Source organism: Carcharodon carcharias, chromosome 3 (genome assembly GCF_017639515.1).
Source record: "Carcharodon carcharias isolate sCarCar2 chromosome 3, sCarCar2.pri, whole genome shotgun sequence".
NCBI classification, from domain to species: domain Eukaryota; kingdom Metazoa; phylum Chordata; class Chondrichthyes; order Lamniformes; family Lamnidae; genus Carcharodon; species Carcharodon carcharias.
The window spans coordinates 104,019,592-104,038,841 of NC_054469.1; the positions used below are offsets into that span (position 1 = coordinate 104,019,592).

Genomic DNA, 19,250 nt, shown 5'->3' on the forward strand with positions numbered 1-19,250 from the left:
TTAAGGGTCTTGACAGGGTAGATGCTGAGAAAATATTTCCTTTGGCTGGGGAATCTAGAACACTGGGTTAGAGTCTCAGAAAAATGGGTCTCAGACCCATTTAGGACTGAGGTGAGAAGAAATTTCTTCACTCAAGGGGTTGTAAATCTCTGGAACTCTACCCCAGAGAGCAGTGAATGTCCTTTTGTTGAGCATATTCAATATAGAGATTGACAGAATTTTGGGCACTAAGAGTATGGCAATAGTATGGGAAACTGGAGCTGTGGGTCAATTGGACCACAGTTGGAAGAGTAAATCTGTATTTCTCAATTATCAAAGAATTCCTTTCAAATGCGGTAGTGTACATGCGTTCTTTATTTTTGTACGTATGAAGAAGATTAGACCATTCAGCCCTCAAGCCTCTTGTGCCATTCAGTTAGATCATGGCCGATATATACTTCAGCACCATTTGCCTGCCTTTGCTCCATATCCCTTACTACCTTTAGGGCAGGATTTTTCAGTTAGCATGCGGGGGCGGGACCTGCACATTGACACATAAAATGACACGTGGTGACGTCGGGCGCGTGTCCTGATGTCACCATGCGCCATCGTGATATTTTGCTGGGCGGGTGCATGATGATGTCCATTGCGTGGCCGCAATTATTGGGCCACTTAAGGTAGTTGAGGCTCCAACTATCGTGGATTTTAAGGTGCCCATGCAGTACTCCGCTCGTCGCACGGACACAATGGGCTTGTGGCTATCCAAAACTTTAATGATCCTCATCTACGGGCGGGAAAAAGGGATAATTGTTTTTGCGAATCCAGATGTTTAACAGTTAGTGCTCAGAACTTATTGAAAGTTGTGTGTGTGAGGTGGAGAAATGTCAAACGCATAGCAGCTGCTTGGACTGCACTCATAACCTTCAGGTCAGCACTTTTCAGTGAAGGTTTGTTTTGGGGCCTGTAGGTTTCAGCAAGCCTCCCTGAGTCTGGGAATGGAGGTGATCTCTCCACTGGAGGCACCTCATCTAAGGAGGAAGGGAGGGCTAGAAGGGGGAGGAGACCAGAGTGCACATTCAGCCTCCAGGGGAACCACCTTTGGGAGGACAGGCACAGACACAAGGGGGTGCAGGGCCAAGAGGGAGTCCAAGGCGCAAGGAGCTGCAGAAGACACCACTATCCTGCTGCCAGGGTATACAGAGCACAAAGCACAGCACCTACCTCAATATGTCCGAGGTGCAGTGCCGAAGGAGGCTCCATCCGTTAAGGGAGACAGTCAAATATATCTGTCAGATGATTGGTCCAGACATATCAGCTAACTGTGTAGTGGACACCCCATGCCCGTCTCTCTAAAGGTCACAGCTGTCCTCAACGTCTATGCATCTGGCTCTTTCCAGGGCTCAGTGGGTGATCTCTGTGGTATCTCCCAATTGGCTGCCCACCCTTGTGTCAAGCAGGTTATAGACGCTCTATTCAGGCGTGCACTGACCTTCATCCGCTATGAGGGACCAGGCAAGGCAGACACAGTGAGCCAGAGGCTTCGGGGCCATTGCTGGCTTCCCCCGTGTCCAGGATGCAATAAACTGTACATATGTGGCCATCAAGGCGCCAGCATGTGAGCCCAGTGCCTTTGTCAATAGGAAGGACTTCCACTCCATGAATGTGCAGATAGTGTGTGATCACAGGATGCAGATTCCGCAAGTCTGTGCAAGGTACCCAGGCAGCTCCCATGATGCCTACATCCTCAGACACTCCCAGGTGCCGGGGCTCTTCAGTGTTCCAGCCCAGCTGGATGGATGGCTGCTGGGCGACAAGGGCTGTCCCCTCAGAAGGTGGCTCTTGACGCCTGTCTGCCATCCAAGAACAGAAGCTGAGCAGCGGTATAATAGAAGTCGTGCCTCCACAAAGGCTGTGGTGGGGAGAGCCATCAGTCTTCTCAAGATGCGCTTCAGATGCCTGGACCATTCCGGGGACACACTCCAGTACCCCCCAGATCGAGTGTCGGTGATAGTGGTTGCATGCTGCACTCTGCACAATCTAGCTCTGCAAAGGGAGGACACTGTGGATGAAGAAGATGTAGACAGAGTGGCTGGGGCTGAGCACAATGAGTCCAGCAGTGAGTCCGAGGATGAGCATGCACAGGGAAATGATGGGGGGCACAGGCTGACCTGGGCATGCTCCAGGGAGGCAGGGACACCCGAGATGCTCTAATCCAAGAAACCTTTAGCTAGCACAGCACATATGAACCTCCAACACATGCCTGGCCCATAGCCTCCATCCAGGAGACCCCATCTGTCTGGATAGGAGGATTGGCAATGGGCACCATGAATAAATCTAAAAGACACACAAATCAGTCATCAAATCTCAGGAATCCATGGACCTTCCCAAAAAAATAGGCACCCACAGCTATTTGAGACATAAATTTAATATTGTAACCAAAGTCCCTTCATGTGTCAGAAATAAAATTGTGTTGGACTTCACGCAAAGCTCGAAACAACTCTTGGCTGTGGGGTGCAACAGAAAACCACCAGTGATGAACCTGAGGTGTGCCTAAGGTGCCTTCATCTTTCGTTTGTGGGTGCAACATCTTTGTAGTGTCCCATCGCTGGCACTGGCATCTGAGATGGCCTGCTCTCTCTGATGTCCTGTTGGCCTCGATGACCTTGGTGGATGTCCTCTGGCCCATCGAGCCTGCGATGGATCCACCTGGGAAGGAACTGCCAGCTCCACAGCTGGTAGCTTCTCAGTCGTTGCAGCCTCATTGGGTGCCGTGGTCACTGGCAGAGGGGTGGAGGAGCTGCTGCCCTCATTCTGAGCGCCCTAGAGGCGCCAGCAGAGATGACAGGCAGCTGCTCCGCCGATGTGAGGTCCATTAGGCCTTCCCTGCTCACCGTAGATGGATGGGCACTGAGGTAGGATACCTGGTGGCCAAACCACCACCCACACGGGTACTGACCTGATGAGGTCAATGCCCCTGTGAGGGCACGCAGGTCCGAGCGCAAACCCAGGAATCCCTGGTCCTGTCCCTGGAGCTGCGTCTCCATGAGAGTCGTCAATTTCTCCATGGAGGAAGCTTGGCACTCAGCCACGATGCTCAATGCATCAGCCACGGCCCACGTAGACTGCTCCACCACTGACACCAAACCAAGCAGAGCCTCATGTATCTCCACCAGATGCTCCTGCACACCCAGCCGCATGTCAGCAGTTGGCTGCATGGCCCACGGCTATAGAGGCTCATCATCTGCCATGGACTGAGCATGTGCCTGGGCCCCTTCAGTCCTCTGACTGCTGATGCTGTCAGCACTCTCTGTCTCCGCTAGCTGCTCCAGCAACTGTGAAATGCTGTCACCGCTGTGACCCAGGACACTAGTGGAAAACATGATGCCCACCGAGGTGCCAGTATCTGCACTGGTGCCTGCCTGGCAGAAATGGTGTGACCCTTCTAAAGGTACAACTTCATACCCCTCAGGTGTCAGAGGGGGCCCCTGCTGCTCTGGCTCCTGGCCCTGCACTGATGATGCTGAAAGGAAGAGGAAGGGCATTCGATCAGTTAGCCTGTGGACAATGTCAATGTACATGCCTGTCCCCCGGAGCATCATGCGCTCATCATTCCACACGCTATGGGCAAGTCATGTTGGTAACGTCACTCACTGAACAACCAGCAATGTCATGGATGTTGGGAGACCACTGGCGACGTGAGTGCTGGCCACGCATACCAGCCCGTGGAACCCCAATCTCTCCAGCTCCAGTGGACCTGGGCGCATGTCGCCACACCAGGTCCAGTGCCTCCTGCTCATAGTGGCTGAGCATCAAAATCTGGCCTGGCCCACCACCAGTCCTCAGCCGCTCGGCGTTGTTATGAAAGTTCTTCTCCTGTAACTGAAAAAATTACATTGATAAGTGATAGCTGTACCGTCAATCTCCTCGCGGCCGGCCCACCCCAAGCCCAGTTGGCTATTGCAGGGCTGCAGTGCATCCTTCCCTGCTGGTGGCTGGTGCTCACACAAATATGCCTGATGTGTCCTTTTCCGCACCCCCCCCCCACCCGCCCACAGTCACATGTGGGGACATGTTTAAATAAATTTTTAAATCAATTCTTTAATTATTTTAATATCCAATCTCCTTGAGACAGCTCCGTGCCTCAGGGAGATTGCTGCGCTCTTTCATGCACATGCACGAAAGTGCGCTGGCCCCGACTCTCCCTCCTCCCCCTGCCCACACAGGTAGCACTGAGTGCTACTGGCCGCCTATTACATTAAGCCCGCCTGCATAAAATGGCAGCCCCTCGCCCACCCCCGCCTTCTTCCGCCCAGCCCTCCTGCCATAGGAAAAGCCCTGGCTTACATGTGCTTAAGACTCAGGGGTGGGTCCAGATCCCAATGGATTTCAATGTTTACGTTCCCGAATCCCACTGCTGTGCTAGCAAAGACAGTGAGAGTCAACTTCTAAAGGTGTGACTGACATCACTGATCACAAGTACATATCTGTGACGGATCCGAATGTGAATCTGTGATGATAGTACGGAATATATTGGAATGCCCATTTAAATGTTACTGTCTTGTTCCAGTAAAAAAAATCTGCTGTGTTCACTAGTACATGTTAGGTATCCATATTGTGAAAAGGTGTAGTAAAACTGGGCGAGGTGTAGAAATTAGAGTTTTAGATCAAATTGCCTAGATAATTACTGTTTTGATGGTAATGACCTAATGATGGTTTATTTATTTTAACTGGGAGGTCCATCCGAGAGTATATTATTTTCTAGTTTTCATTTCTTCCATGCTAAAATGTTGACCACAGGAGGGATTCACACTCCTCACTGTAATTAGTTGATTGTTGTGGTGAGCATCTGTCTCTTGGTTTTAATCCTGTGACTAGTCTGATTTGATAATGGCATGTTACTGTGAGAAGAAACTATGTTTACCACTTTATTAAATGTATTGATGGTTTCTTTGCCCAGTGCACGAGTGTGCAGTGCTGCTTGTTTATAAAAGTACTGTATTTATATGGAACTTTTCTTTCTGGCATTGCCTCTTTGTCAGCGGACTGAAAGAAAGTCAGAAAAGAGCTCTTTGGTTGCCCTGAGGTTCCTCTCCTGCCTCTGTAGTATCAACCTGCAACATTAGAAATCACTGGAGGGCTTAGAGTCTGTCAGGGCAGTGGGACATGAAGAAAAGAAATCTATAACATAAAAGTTTGACTGTTTTCTCCTGCCTTTCATTGGCACAAATTATGCAGGCTTAGAAGCTGCCATGGTAACGCAAGCGATGTGTAAAATGCTGGTTTTGTGTGGCTGAGCCCATTGTTTCATAAATAATCCCAACGGCAGCCAACTTCAGACTGAGTGGAAGTTTGCATTTGATTCAAGGAGGCTGTTTCAGTTGAAGATAGTTTTTTTTCAAAAACGTTTTCCACAGAGGGGCAGAAAAGGGGAAAAAAATTTGAACAAATTGGAGTACTGTGAAATTTACTACAGAGAGCCATTAATCATTTATCCACTAGTAGACACTAGTTTGGAAAGGTGACAACAGCTAATCTCATTTATGCAGTTGCCCAGTCTGAACAACATGGTTTTTGAGTTGTATAAACATTGATGACTGAGTTTAATATTACAGGAACAATCCTCTGATGTTTTTTGGTGATTGATATTTACAATTTATGCTTGAAATGAAAGAGGGACATATATGATATGTCTTCCGGTAAAATCACTATTTTAAATAAGGATGGATCTGATTTTGCATTCATTACCATTTAAATAAAGTGTGCGGGGACTGGGCTCTATTTAGCACTTGAGGCAAAGGTCAGCGCTGGACCATTCAGCACACAAACCTTTTAGGTCATAGGTCGTATGTTATGAACTCCTTAGTTTTATCAGTGCTAATAAGCCTTCAGGTGGTGAATCTGGCTGAGGCAGTGGATTCCAATGGAAATTGTGTTGAGAAGCCTCTGGGGAAAAATTCATTTTCAGTAGCTGCTCTGTCTAAAAGATTCAAAGATCAGATATATATATATATATATATATATCGGTGCAATGATCTCGAACTGAAAATCTAATTTCAAACACTGTCTGAATCATGGAGCAGAACTGTGGAATTAAAGAAAAATGAAAAGGCTTATGAAAAGAAGAAGAAAAGGAATGGCGGACATGTCGTATGTGACCCCCCCACCCCTGGATTGTATTTGAACATTTGTATATTTATAAAATATAAAAAATCTTATATCTATGTTTTCTTTCTTGTGAACTTTTTCCATTATAAACTCAGTTTTTAAAGACCTTTCAATAATATTTATTTTGTATGTAACCTTACAGACTATAGTTGGGAAAACACAGGTTAAGGAACTGCTTGAGGCCTTAAAATATTGTAGTAAGAGTAGATTTTAAAGTACTTGAGTAGAGGATCCCAGATAATCTGACCCTTCAGTGTGTTCATTTTCTGCACTGTATACATGCATGGCATCTGTTCTTGTTCTAGTTGCTGTATTTTGCATATGAGCCTACCCTGATCATTGTACACTTTCAATCTTTTGTCTCATTTGGTAGCCTCTCCCCTTTGGGTACAATGGGAATATTAAAGTCCCATTCCAAGACTTTGTTTCAGTGGAGTACATAAGGACTGCTGCAGCGCTAATCTTCATATGGGATTTTAAAGTCAAGCCTTCGTCATTTTAACTGGTGGCCCAGGTAGCTGTTAGAAGTCACATGACATTCTTCAAAGAAGATAAGGGCATTCATTTGGTGTCCTGGTCAGCACAGTTTCTTCAACAAACACCACTAGAAAGCACCCGCTTACAGGTATTCATCTAATTGCTCCATATAGCACATTGTCATGTGCAGACTGGCTGTTATGTTTTGATGCATAACAGCAGTCACCGCATTTCAAAATAATTTATTGCATGTGAAGCACTTTAGGATTTTCTAGGAGACAAGATAAGGCACGACACAAAGGCAAGTCCATTCTTTTGTCGCTGCTTTGTCTAGATCGATTTATCCAGATACCTTACAGGCAACAAATGCTTCCAAGATTTATACATGCTGTCATTTTGTAAAGGCCCAGGACACCTTTTTGAGAAAACGGTTCATTTTAATTAATTTGGTCCTCTGACCAATGTGTTGGAAATGGTTACATTAGAAGAATGATCTGCAATACAGATGTCATGGGGGTAAATTTGCACAAGAGGTTCACCTGTTTGCCTTCGCTGGAAGAACTGCAGAAACCTCTGAAAAATGGCACAAGTGAATTCATACAGTTCCTTATCACATCTCTCAGTAGGATCCTATAGAGCTGCATGTAAAATTAATAGCTTTACATGTTGTCACTGTTGCTGTGTCGGCAAATCTTGCAGCCAAATCAGGCACAGCAGGACTGCACAAATGGCAGTGGTTATCCTCTTTTTGGAGGTGGTGTTTGAAGAAGAAATCTGGCAATGACACTCGAAGAGCTCCTTGTTCTTCTAGGATATTGTGGCATATAATAATGTTCACCTGATAATGTCAAATTTAAACCATTTTGTTGAGAAAAAATGGCAAAGGGCTGCTTAACAATACAGTATTGCTGCAGTTCAGCTAAAGACAATTGTGGACAACAAAAACAAAAATACTTGGAAAAACTCAGCAGGTCTGGCAGCATCTGTGGAGAGGAGCACAGTTAACTTTTCGAGTCCGCATGACTCTTCAACAGAACTAAGGAAAAATAGAAAAGGTGTGAAATATAAGCTGGTTTAAGGGGGGGTGGGGTGGGACAAGAGAGCTGGATAGAGGGCCAGTGATAAGTGGAAATAAGCAAAATATGTCACAGACAAAAGGACGAAGAGGTGTTGAAGGTGTCCTTTGTATTTTTGTCTGTGACATCTTTTGGTTATCTCCACCTATCACTGGCCCTCTATCCAGCTCTCTTGTCCCAACGCTCCCCCTCCCGCCATTAACCAGCTTATATTTCACCCCTTTTCTATTTTTCCTTAGTTCTGTTGATGAGTCATGCGGACTCGAAACGTTAACTGTGTTCCTCTCCACAGATGCTGTCAGACCTGCTGAGTTTTTCCAGGTATTTTTGTTTTTGTTTTCGATTTCCAGCATCCGCAGTGTTTTGCTTTTATCTTAAAGACAATTGTGGGTTAGTTTCCTGCATGTGCTTCACACCAGTTGATACATTTGTGTAAATTCCTGAATTGTTAGCTTGTTTATTTTGGTGCACAGAGGAAATTAAGCACCCAGGTGTTATGTGAAGAAACAAATGCCAACCAGAAATGTTCAAAGAGACATTTAGTTCTTGTGGCAACTTGTTTTTTTTTTAAAAAAACAAGTAGATCTCTCTGAATGAAAAGAAGTCTTAACTGGTCACATTTAAGAGCACATTGCTCAATTTGACTCGCTCAGAATTCTTGGCTTGATTTGGTGCGCCTTCATACTGACTGGTTTATATTTCACATTCGTTTTGCAGTTCACAATAGGTTTTCCTAAAAGAAAGTTGCAGGAGATGTTGTAATAATCTTGGATTTCAGATCATGGGTGGAAGTTGCCAGTGGGAGGATGGGAAGCATGCAAAATTTCCACTTGGGGGCAGAACAGCTGGCTACACCCGACCCCACGGCAGCCAGTCAATTAGCTATGCCTGGTCGAGGAGCGCAATGAATTATGCAGCGAGGGTGGGCAGTTGGTCAATGCGCCTGCTGCCACCTTATGGAGTCGACGGTCCAGGTGCCATATTTAAAGGACAGGCATTCATTCCCTGCAAGCCAGCAGCATCTGTCTGTCTGTCTGAGTGGACGCTGAGACTGCAGCCAAACCTTTGGATCTTACCCCCTCCTCCCCAAGTCCTCCCCCATGCTCTGGATATCTTTCAGAGAAGGCAAAGAATGGCCTCATGGCTCAGGAGTGCCTCATAGCAGATGCTCCCCCAGGTGGTCCAGGAAAGATGGGATGCCCTGTTTCCCAGGGATGGCAGCAGGAAGTCCCTCCCTCCTGCCCCCGACCCCACCTGACCAAGGTGGCCTGGATGGAGGTCGTAGCACCAGTGGGGCTCACTCCAGAACCTGTGTACAGTTCAGGAAGAGGATGTAAGATCTGCTACTCTCCACCAGTCTGGTGTTCATAAATGAACATGTTAGAGTAATGCCCAAAACATTGCTTAGAAAAGGGATTCTGCATAAACATCAGCTAATTCCTTTTGTTCTCCACTGCGGCTACTTGCAGCAAATCAAAGATCAAAAGGCGGAGACCACCTTCCCCCAGCTCCACCTCGAGCACCACCACTTAGGTTGCCTCAGAACCCTCAGAGGATGCACCATCATGACACTCCCCTGCAACTTCCAGCAGCGCAGAGACATTCACCCCGGTGTTACTCATTCTAGATTAGGCTCGGGGTCATAATCTGGTGCGCACATCACAAATATCTGCCCGTAGCTGACGAAGGATGTGACAGCCAATATCTCCGACACACGGAGCACTGCTGGAGACCAGGCCCATGCTGAGCCCCATGCAGGTGACAAGTCTCTGGATTGAGCCATAAGAGTCCTGTTAGAGATGCAGAGACAGGCAGGGGAACATCAGGCTGAGATGCCAAAGGCCATGCACAGACATCAGTGAAGACTGGAGGACTGCGTCCACCTTCCATCTGCTGTTGTGGCGCCGGCATGCGGGCATTTGGCTTCCTCCATGGAGACAGTAGCAACTGCCAGGGAGGGCCTGGTCCAGCAGAGTTCTCGGTGGCTTCTGGATATGCATTTGGACCTGCACTCCATCTCACTAGGCATAGGTGCAGTGTATCAATGGCAAGGCAAGGGGGATTTGAGGCACGTCGACCTCCCTCCAGGTGCCCTTTCTCATCAAGGAGTTAGGGAGGTGCCATTGTGCACCGACGGAAGAGGAACGGCAGGAAGGAATCTTGGGGGCTTCATCCCAGCGCATTCCAAGGGTGCCCTGCCTCCCCACCTTCTCCAACAAGTTGACTACCTTGCCTGCTGCATGCCACACATATGCAGTAGTAAATCTGAAGGCGCATATTGCTTGCTTGTGGATAACTTAATTGGGAAAGGGAACCAATACTGGCAAGATTGCCTTTTAATGAGCAGGCAATTCATGCACCAACCTTCAAACTTATCTGAGCTTAATTGGCCTCCTGCTCAATTAAGTTCCCCTGCCTGCTTTGCTTCCCACTTATATCCAAACATTCCCACTTCTGGGAGTAGCACAAGATTCTACCCCTTGTCCCAAAAAAACTGCAAAGAGGACTTTAGGAAGCAGATGTATTAAATTACGACTGTCAGTAAAAAGCCTGTAGCAGTTTTCTTGCTAAAACTTTAATCACACAGCTGCACCTTTTATTTTGCTTCAAAGGAAACCAAGGTAGGAGAAAAGAAGTGAACAAATGGTAAGCTGTGAGCCTCCAGAGAGACCGTAAGTGTAGAAACTTCAAAAAAATTGTGATTTGCAAAGGACTGCTGGATTTAATGCTTGTGCTTGCTGTGACAAAACTCGTATATTCTTTCAGTTTTGGTTATACATGGTCGTGCAGAAATGAAGAGCCCTGACTGACCATGGTTGTTAGATATGTGCAATATTGGTTCCAGCTGGGGCTTGTGGTTACATATTGAAACATGTTAATAGTTTTAGTTAGAATAGTTTTCTCTGTTTGCTAATGTTGACAAAATGTTGTCTGAGTGTATTTTTGTTTTCCCTCTATACTTTTGTTGACTCTTTTTACTGAATTAGTGAAGGAAGGAAATAGATCTCTTAGTTTTGTTGAATGATATCAAAAATGCATGTCATAAGCATTCTTAATACAAATGAATGTCTCATGTGACTTCTAAGGTTTTGCAGGCTTCTTTTTACAATGAGATGCCTAATACTATGTGGTAAATATTGGCAGGTTTCATTAATGTTTGGATATAAACACTGTGAGCCAATTTGAAGCAGATAGGAAAAGCTGTTTTCTACACAACACTTGTGATCCCTGTTTTTATCAGCTGTGATTATTTACATATTGCACATTAGTGTTATATGCAAATGATGAAATTAAACGCAATCTAATTGAATCTAATATGAAATTGACCCTGGACTATAAATCCTTGGCTAGCAGAATAAACCATGTTTCATACTAGTGACATTAATATAGATGCAGCATAAACAAGGCCCTTGAAAGACAACAGGGGACAATCTTATTTTTTATTTTACAATTTATGCCACCCCACCTCTTCCAACCTATTAGTCACTCAAATCTCGCTTGGCAAGGGGAAGGCAGAAATCTCCAAGTATTTCCCAGTGCTACCTGCAACGTGCTTCAGTCAGGCTTAGTTTGGTATGAGGGGAACCTTAAAGAAGCGTTGAATATTAAAGCACAGAAACAAGTCATATAGTCCCCAAAGTGTCTGAAGTAAACAAAGCATGCTGACTGACTTAAATTTCACTTCTACTAAAACTCAACAAACCAGTCAACGAAGCATTTATGTAACTATAAGTCCAATTTTAAGCTAACTTGCCCAACAGAAATGGAGTGGTAATAGCATGAAAATGACATTGGATTACTTAAGGCTCCGTTTACTCTGATGCTCTGACTGCTGCCATCATGAATTCTGACAGATTATGACTGTAGGCTCTGGAGTCAGTTACAGTCAGTTAACACGGTACATTGCTCCTGCAAAGGAAGACAACACAGGATGGAAGGGAATAGCAGGGACTTGAGAGAGGAAGTGCAGGTATCCACACACTAACCCATCATGAAACTGAAGCATGGCTAATCATCGGAATCTTTCCTGGCTTGGCATTTGGGGATGGAGAAATCGGAAGCAATAGGCATTCAGTGGGTTTGTAATCACGCACACCTTTTCTTATATAGAGTAGAATATTGAGCTTGGTGGGCAGGCGCGCACCCGACCTGGCCAAGCATAAAATGACGCGCAAGTACATCGGGCAAGTGTCCCAATGTCATCGTGTGGTCCCGCAATATTTTGTTTGGCAGGTGCGTGCTGGAGTCAGCAGCGTGCCTGCCGACAATTAAAAGGCCTATTAAGGCCATTAAAAAGGTAATTCAAATTTACACTGCCTGTCCAACCTTAAGGTTGGCGCTGCCACTTGAGTTCTATGCTGGGAGTGACTTAATTGGCCCGCCCGTGTAAAACTGCGCTGTAGTGCCAATCGCGGGCGGCAGTCGGCTTCCTGACCGCCCCGCCCGTCCCTGCTGAGCACCCCCACCAAGGGCAAAATCCTGCCCCATGTGTGGGAGGTATTGTACTCAGCCCGATGTTGATCCTATATGTGCCAGACTCTTATACTACAATTAAAGCACTGAAGGAGGCCATTCAGTCCATCATGTCTGTGCCGACTTTGCAAGAGCAGCCCAGGTAGTCCTTCTCTCCCACCTCCTCCCTGTAGTCTTGCAAATTTTTTCCAATCGGATATTGATTCAATTCCCCTTTGAAAGGTGTGATTGAATCTGTCTTCACCACACTCTTAGGCAGTGCATCCTAGATCCTAATCTCTCGCTGTGTTAAAAAGCTTTTACCCATGTTGCTGTCTGGGTTCTTTTGCCAACCACCTTAAATCAGTGCCTCTGGTTCTCGACCCTTCTGCCAGTGGAAATGATTGTTCCCTGTCCACTTTGTCCAGACCTGTTGTGACTTTGAACACCTCTACCAATTCTCCTCCCAACTTTATCTTTAAGGAGAACAGCTCCAGCTTTTCCAATCTGTCCATGTAACTGAAGTCCCTCATCCCTAGAACCATTTTCATAAATCGTTTCTGCAGCCTCTCTAATGCTTTCACGTCCTTACTGTAGTGTGATGCCCAGAATTGGACACAAAGGGTGGAATCATCTCAGAATTGCATTAAGTGCGGTAGCGGGCGTGAAAAACTACATTTTACCTGCAAGCTGCATTGGTGAGTTTTCATTAATTATGTAGCCGCAAGAAACAAGCCGTTTTGCTGATGGGCGACCTCTGAATTGCCTGTCACACTGTTAATTCACTATTTCCTCACTCCGGGTGCTATATCTAAACTAAAGCTACACACACAGTTCTCAATGCTTGCAGCCCAGGGTTGCTCCAGTGAAAACATGGCCCTGAAAGCCAAGAAATGTTCAGGAACCCATCACTAGAATGACTTTTGGAGGCCTGCCATGATGTCCTCCACCCTCCGCTCTGGCTGCAGGAAGTCCAGCAATCTCACCGCTCCAGCTTGGTAGGTGGTGGTAGTGGTGGTCAGCGCCAATGCTGCAGAGAAGAGGTTGGCCATCCAGTGCAGAAAGAGGATGAATGATCTCATCCGTGCCACCAAGGTTAGGCAACCATCTCATCACTCTAACCTCACATACTCACAAGGCCATCACACATTCACTGGCATCTCAGTCATTGCCAGCTCAAGGGACATCACCACTCACTCTCTCACACAGAGCCTCACATGTCCATCTGGCCTCATCTTCTCTGGAGACGGCCTCAAGGTGGTGAGGGCTGAGGAGGCAACTTGCACAGATCAATATGTGCCCCCCACACACACACTGGGATACCCCCCTTTCCCAGTACAGCCCTCGCTCTGCAGCCTCTTCCCTTGCCTGAGGCCACTTCTCCCTCTTCCACAAGCAAGTCCTAGCCCTGCAGCCGTTGAAAAGCCACTCCTGTTTACGACTGGTCTGGTAGGTAGACACCTGCCCATGAGCCGTTCTAAAAATGGCTCGTAAGGAGATGCTAAAGTATTGAAAATAGATTCCCAACATGGGGCAGTGGGAAATGTGGCCCATCATTGGCGAGTGGACTGGACAATTGCAAACAGGTTTCACAATGGCATAAAACTGATTTTTGTCCTTCTTGCCAGATTGTCCACTCATGCCGCCAAACATGCCCGCTGTCAATGGGAGCGGAAAATTCCGGCCAATATTACAGTTGAGGCCGAAACAGTGATTTCCAAAAGTTAGCTATAACTTCCTTACATTTGTACTCTATGGCCTGAATCTTCTGGGCGGGCCCCGCTCGCTGAAGCGTAAAATGACACATGGTGATGTTGGGCGTGTGGCCCGACATCACAGCGCGTCATTCAGTTCGGCAGGCGCGCACTGGAGTCAGCTGCACGCCCACCGAACTGTCAAAGGTCTATTAAGGCCATTAATCAGCTAATTAAGGCACTTGTCAGGGCTGCTTGTCAAACCTTAAAGTGACGGGCAGGCGAAGAGCCCAGGCGGCCTTTGCATTTTTCATGGAACCTCATCCCCGGGCGGGTTAAGGTTTCATGAAGGCTTTATAACTTTAATAAAATTTTTTAGTAAAATTCATAGACATGTCTCAGCTCATGTGACAGTGTCACATGAGGGGACATGTCTGAATAATTTAAAAAATTCTTTATTTCAAGTTTACACAACCAGATTAATCCCCCGAGGCAGCTCTGTGCCTCAGGGAGATTTTTGCGCTCTTTCGCGAAAGAGTGTAGGCCCTGACTCTCCCTCCTCCCCCCTCCCGCACACGGAGCTCTCAGCGCTTCCAGGTGTGCATTGTGCTGGGCGGGTCTTAATTGGCCCGCCCATGTAAAATGGCAGCGCGCAGCCGGTCCTGGGCAGCGATCGGCTGCGCGCCTACCTGTGCCTGCTCCCGCCCAGCCCGCACGACGGAGGGAATATTCTCCCTTATGCCTCTGTTTACAAAGCCCAGGATCCCATATGCCTTAACTGCTTCTTCAAACTGCCCTGTCACCTTCAACGATTTGTGCAAATATTCCCCCAGGTCAATCTGCTTCCTGTAGCTTCTTTAGGATTGTATCCTTTTATATTGCCTCTCCTGGTTCTTCCTTTGAAAAAGTATCACATTGCACTTCGCTGCATTGAATTTCATCTGCCATGAGCCCACCCATTCCACTAGCCTGTCTATGCCCTCCTGAAGTCTATCACTATCATCCTTATAGTTCACAATACTTTCTAGTCTTGTTTTAATCCCCGTATTTTGAAATTGTGCCCTGCACACCCAAGTCAAGGTCAATAATATATTTCAGGAAAAGCAGTGGTCCTAATACTGACCACTGGGGAACCCCACTATATATCTTCTCCAGTCCAAAAACAAACCATTCACCACTACCCTGTTTCCTGTCATTCAGCTCACTACATATCCATGCTGTCACTGTCCCTTTTTATTTCTTGGGGTTTATATCCTTGTTGATAACACTCTCAAGTGGCACTTTAACAAATGCATTTTGGAAGTCCAGGTATGCTATGTTCAAACTGCAACTACCTAACATTTGTATAGGTTTAGCATTATCTCTGGTACAATACTTGATTTCCCTATTTATAAAACGTAGGATCCTTCTTTTACAGCTTTACATCAACTTTTACTCTCATGTTTAAAGATTTGAAAATCTTACCCACCATTCTGTCTGCTTTTCAAGGTTTTAGCATTTAATGTATATTCTCCTTATTCTTTTTCATATATACATCACCTCACCGTTCTCCACATCAAATTTTATCTAAAATACAAATCTATGAAAATGATGGATAGGAAGAGATCAACTGCTCCACCTATTTGCTTAAATCAACTTACATCGATAAGTCCATGTATATGAAGTTTCTTATTGATCTCTTCAAAGTTTATTACACTATTGCTTGCCAATTTTGATTTTCTGTTCCCTATATCCAAGTGCAGATTTACATAGATACAGAGAGAATAATGGTCCTGTTACTGACCCTGAGGATATCACTGTTTATATTATTCCATTCTGTACAATATCCATTAACCACAACTGTCAGTTTTCTGTCCTTAGCTACAATTTGTATTCATGCTGTCACATCTCCTTTAATACTACATTGATTAATATTATCAAGCATCCTTTGCAATGCCTTTTCAAATACTTTTTGAAAATCCATATAATAAATATGCACTTCTTGTATCAATATACAAATGCTACTTGTCAGACATGACTTGTGTTATCAATTTTTGTTGGCTGTCTTTAAGTAACCCATATCTTTCTACCTGTGTCTTGATGCTAATTCATGTTATGGCTTCTAGAAGCAGACCTACTACTGATGATGGTCTACTTTGTTTACCCTTTCTCTCTTTTTGAACAGAGATGTTATATTAATATCCTTCCAAGAATGATGTTTGAAAGATCTGTGGTCTGCTATTTCCTCGCTGACTTCCCTCAGCATTTTAGAATGATTATGTAACTATTCTTTTACTTACTAGCCCAGATATCACAGCCCCAGTAGCAGCAAATGCTGAGATGTTTGTCACTATTTTGAAGAATGCAAGAGAACTGCAACTTCCGGGAGGTGACTTATGCGGGAACCCGGAAGTTGCAGTTCGCCAGAAAGTGTTTCTGGGGGTCCGAGTGGGACCTGCCAGTGTGTAAACTTGTGCTGATTTCTCATGACCCCCCCTACTCACACCCCTGGCACTGTTAACAAATCTCTCCCGCACCCCAACCCTCATCCACCCCACACCCCCCAACGGCACTTCTGGCTCTGTTCAGTGTCATAAAAATATAATAATTCTCATAATATTGTGGTTTATTGTAAAAGTGGTTTAGTAGTGAGGCTTAGGTTAATTTCTCTGTATGTATGTGTGTGAGGGGTGGATATAATTGAATTGGAGACAGCTGGTCTGGAGGTTTTGAGTTATCAACAAGCAGATAGGTTTGAAATGCTAAATACGTAAACATGGGTTGAAGTTTTAGAATGTGAGGTGTGAGGAACATTTGCATTTTTAGATAATTAGGTTAGTATGAATTTCAAGGAGATGGTGAGATGTTACACTTAGCCATAAGAAGCTAAGCCAAACAGTGATTTTATTTTTCCCTAACGTTGCTGATAATATGAGTGCTATGAAAGATTTACCTTATGAGAAAAGTAAAGTTGCAAAAACATATGGGACCAATGGAATTTACATTATAAAGGGAGAAACATTTATAAAGGAGATGAGGTCACGTATAAGGGAGAAGGTATTCTAAGACCTAACACAAGTGTAAAAAGCCTCCAGCTCTGTGCATCAAGTTGCTGTCGACAGGAACCGAAGCTAAGAAAATTCACTTTGAGTGTCACTGTCCAGGGTATTGTGGTGGTGGTGGTGGGGGGGGGGGATGGTGGTGGGGGGGGGGATGGTGGTGGGGGGGGGGATGGTGGTGGGGGGGGGAGGGGGGATGGTGGTGGGGGGGGGAGGGGGGATGGTGGTGGGGGGGGGGGGGGGGATGGTGGGGGGGGGGGTGGGGGGGATGGTGGGGGGAGGGGGTGGGGGGGGGGGGGTGGGGGTGGGGGGGGGGTGGTGGGGGTGGGGGGGGGGGTGGGGGGGGTGGGGGTGGGGTGGGGGGGGGGTGGGGGGGGTGGGGGTGGGGTGGGGGGGGGGGTTGGGGGGGGTGGGGGGGGATGGGGGGGGGTGGGGGATGGTGGGGGTGGGGGTGGGGGGGGGGGGGGGGGGATGGTGGTGGGGGGGGTGGGGGGGATGGTGGTGGGGGGGGTGGGGGGGGGAGGGGGGATGGGGGGGATGGGGGTGGGGGGGGGAGGGGGGATGGGGGGGGTGGGGGGGGGGGGGGGGATGGTTGTGGGGGGGGGGGGGATGGTGGTGGGGGGGGGGAGGGGGGATGGTGGGGGGGGGGGAGGGGGGGGGTTGGGGGGATGGTGGGGGGGGGGGGAGGGGGGGGGTTGGGGGGATGGTTGTGGGGGGGGGGATGGTGGTGGGGGGGGGGAGGGGGGATGGTGGGGGGGGGGGTGGGGGGGGGGAGGGGGGGGGTTGGGGGGATGGTGGGGGGGGGGGGGGGGATGGTGGGGGGGGGGGGAGGGGGGGATGGTGGGGGGGGGGGGTGGGGGATGGTGGGGGGGGGGTGGGGGATGGTGGGGGGGGGAGGGGGGATGGTGGGGGGGGGTGGGGGATGGTGGGGGGGGGGAGGGGGGATGGTGGGGGGGGGGTGGGGGGGGGGGGGGATGGGGGGTGGGGGAGGGTGGATGGTGGGGGGGGGAGGGGGGATGGTGGGGGGGGGGTGGGGGATGGTGGGGGGGGGTGGGGGGATGGTTGGGGGGGGGGGGGGGGTGGGGGGGGATGGTTGGGGGGGGGGGGGGGGGGGGGATTGGGGGGGGTGGGGGGGGGGGGGGGGATGGTGGGGGGGGGAGGGGGGATGGTTGGGGGGGGGGAGGGGGTGGTGGGGGGATGGTGGGGGTGGGGGGGTGGGGGGAGGGGTGGGGAGGGGGGATGGCTTGGGGGGGGAGGGGGGGTGGGGGGGATGGGGGGGGGGGGAGGGGGGAGTGGGGGGGAGGGGTGGGGGGGGGGTGGGGGGGGGGGGGGGGGGATGGGTGGGGGGGGGGGAGGGGGGTGGTGGGGGGGGAGGGGGGGGTGGGGGGGGATGGGGGGAGGGGGTGGGGGGAGGGGGTGGGGGGGAGGGGGGTGGGGGGGGGGGGGGAGGGGGGGTGGGGGGAGGGGGAGGGGGGTGGGGGGTGGGAGGGGGGGTGGGGGGGTGGGGGGGGAGGGGGGGTGGGGGGGGGGGAGGGGGTGGGGGGTGGGGGGGGGGGGGGGGGGGGGGGGGGAGGGGGGGGTGGGGGGGAGGGGGGGAGGGGGGTGGGGGGGGGGGGAGGGGGGGGTGGGGGGGGAGGGGGGGAGGGGGGTGGGGGGGGGGAGTGGGGGGGGGGGGGGAGGGGGGTGGGGGGGGGGGGAGTGGGGGGATGGGGGTGGGGGGGGGTGGGGATGGGGGGTGGGGGGTGGGGGTGGTGGGGGGGGTGTTGGTGGGGGTGGTGGGGGGGCAGCGGCTAGAGTTTAAAGTTGAATAAAGACATTTTAAATGATTAAAAATACTTGCACATCATTGACACAGACTGCAGGGGTGGGGGGGGGGTGCGCGGCGTGTCTTCAGCTCTTGACATCAAAGGGCAAGGCTTTGCTGGAATTATGCTTCATTACTTAGCTTCCACATTCATTTTGCCAATGGATCCATGGTGCAGCCAGGAGAGCAAGTTCCTGCTGCAAACTATGTGAAAGGTAACAACATAATTTAAAACACGGTCAGTGGCATACACCTCTGCTTTGCTGCTGACTACAAAATCCAGAACTTTATCTTTTTAATTCAATGTTTCGTTAGTTTTCTTTCAGATCTTTGCCTGTCTTTCTTCTTGTGCTCATTTAGCCTTGCTAATCTTTTTGCTGCCCTCACTATTATTTAAATATTTGAGGAAGTCCATTGTACGATTTAGCATTAGTGTATGTGCTGTCATTCTTTATTATCAGTTTAACTACTTTTTATGTAAATAGTATTAAGATCTTCAAGTACCATGAGTCACACTCTGGAAGACTGGGAAGTGCAGCTGTGCCTGCTGATAATTACTTCATCA

The 19,250-nt window shown here is 48.6% G+C and overlaps 2 protein-coding genes across 2 annotated transcripts in view; one reads left to right on the forward strand and one right to left on the reverse strand.

Moving 5' to 3' along the window:
- The window catches only part of sema5a (sema domain, seven thrombospondin repeats (type 1 and type 1-like), transmembrane domain (TM) and short cytoplasmic domain, (semaphorin) 5A), a 244,463-nt gene that overhangs the window by 19,749 nt on the left and 205,464 nt on the right, over positions 1-19,250 (forward strand). The gene's annotated exons all lie outside the window — the stretch shown is intronic.
- Positions 575-18,574, reverse strand: LOC121276029 (basic proline-rich protein-like; the record flags this gene model as incomplete). The annotated part of the gene is made up of 7 exons (XM_041183970.1): positions 575-763; positions 3,631-3,858; positions 9,356-9,487; positions 17,013-17,197; positions 17,335-17,508; positions 17,622-18,007; positions 18,081-18,574. Coding segments are annotated over 7 exons (1,788 nt in total), but the record flags the coding sequence as incomplete, so codon positions are not given.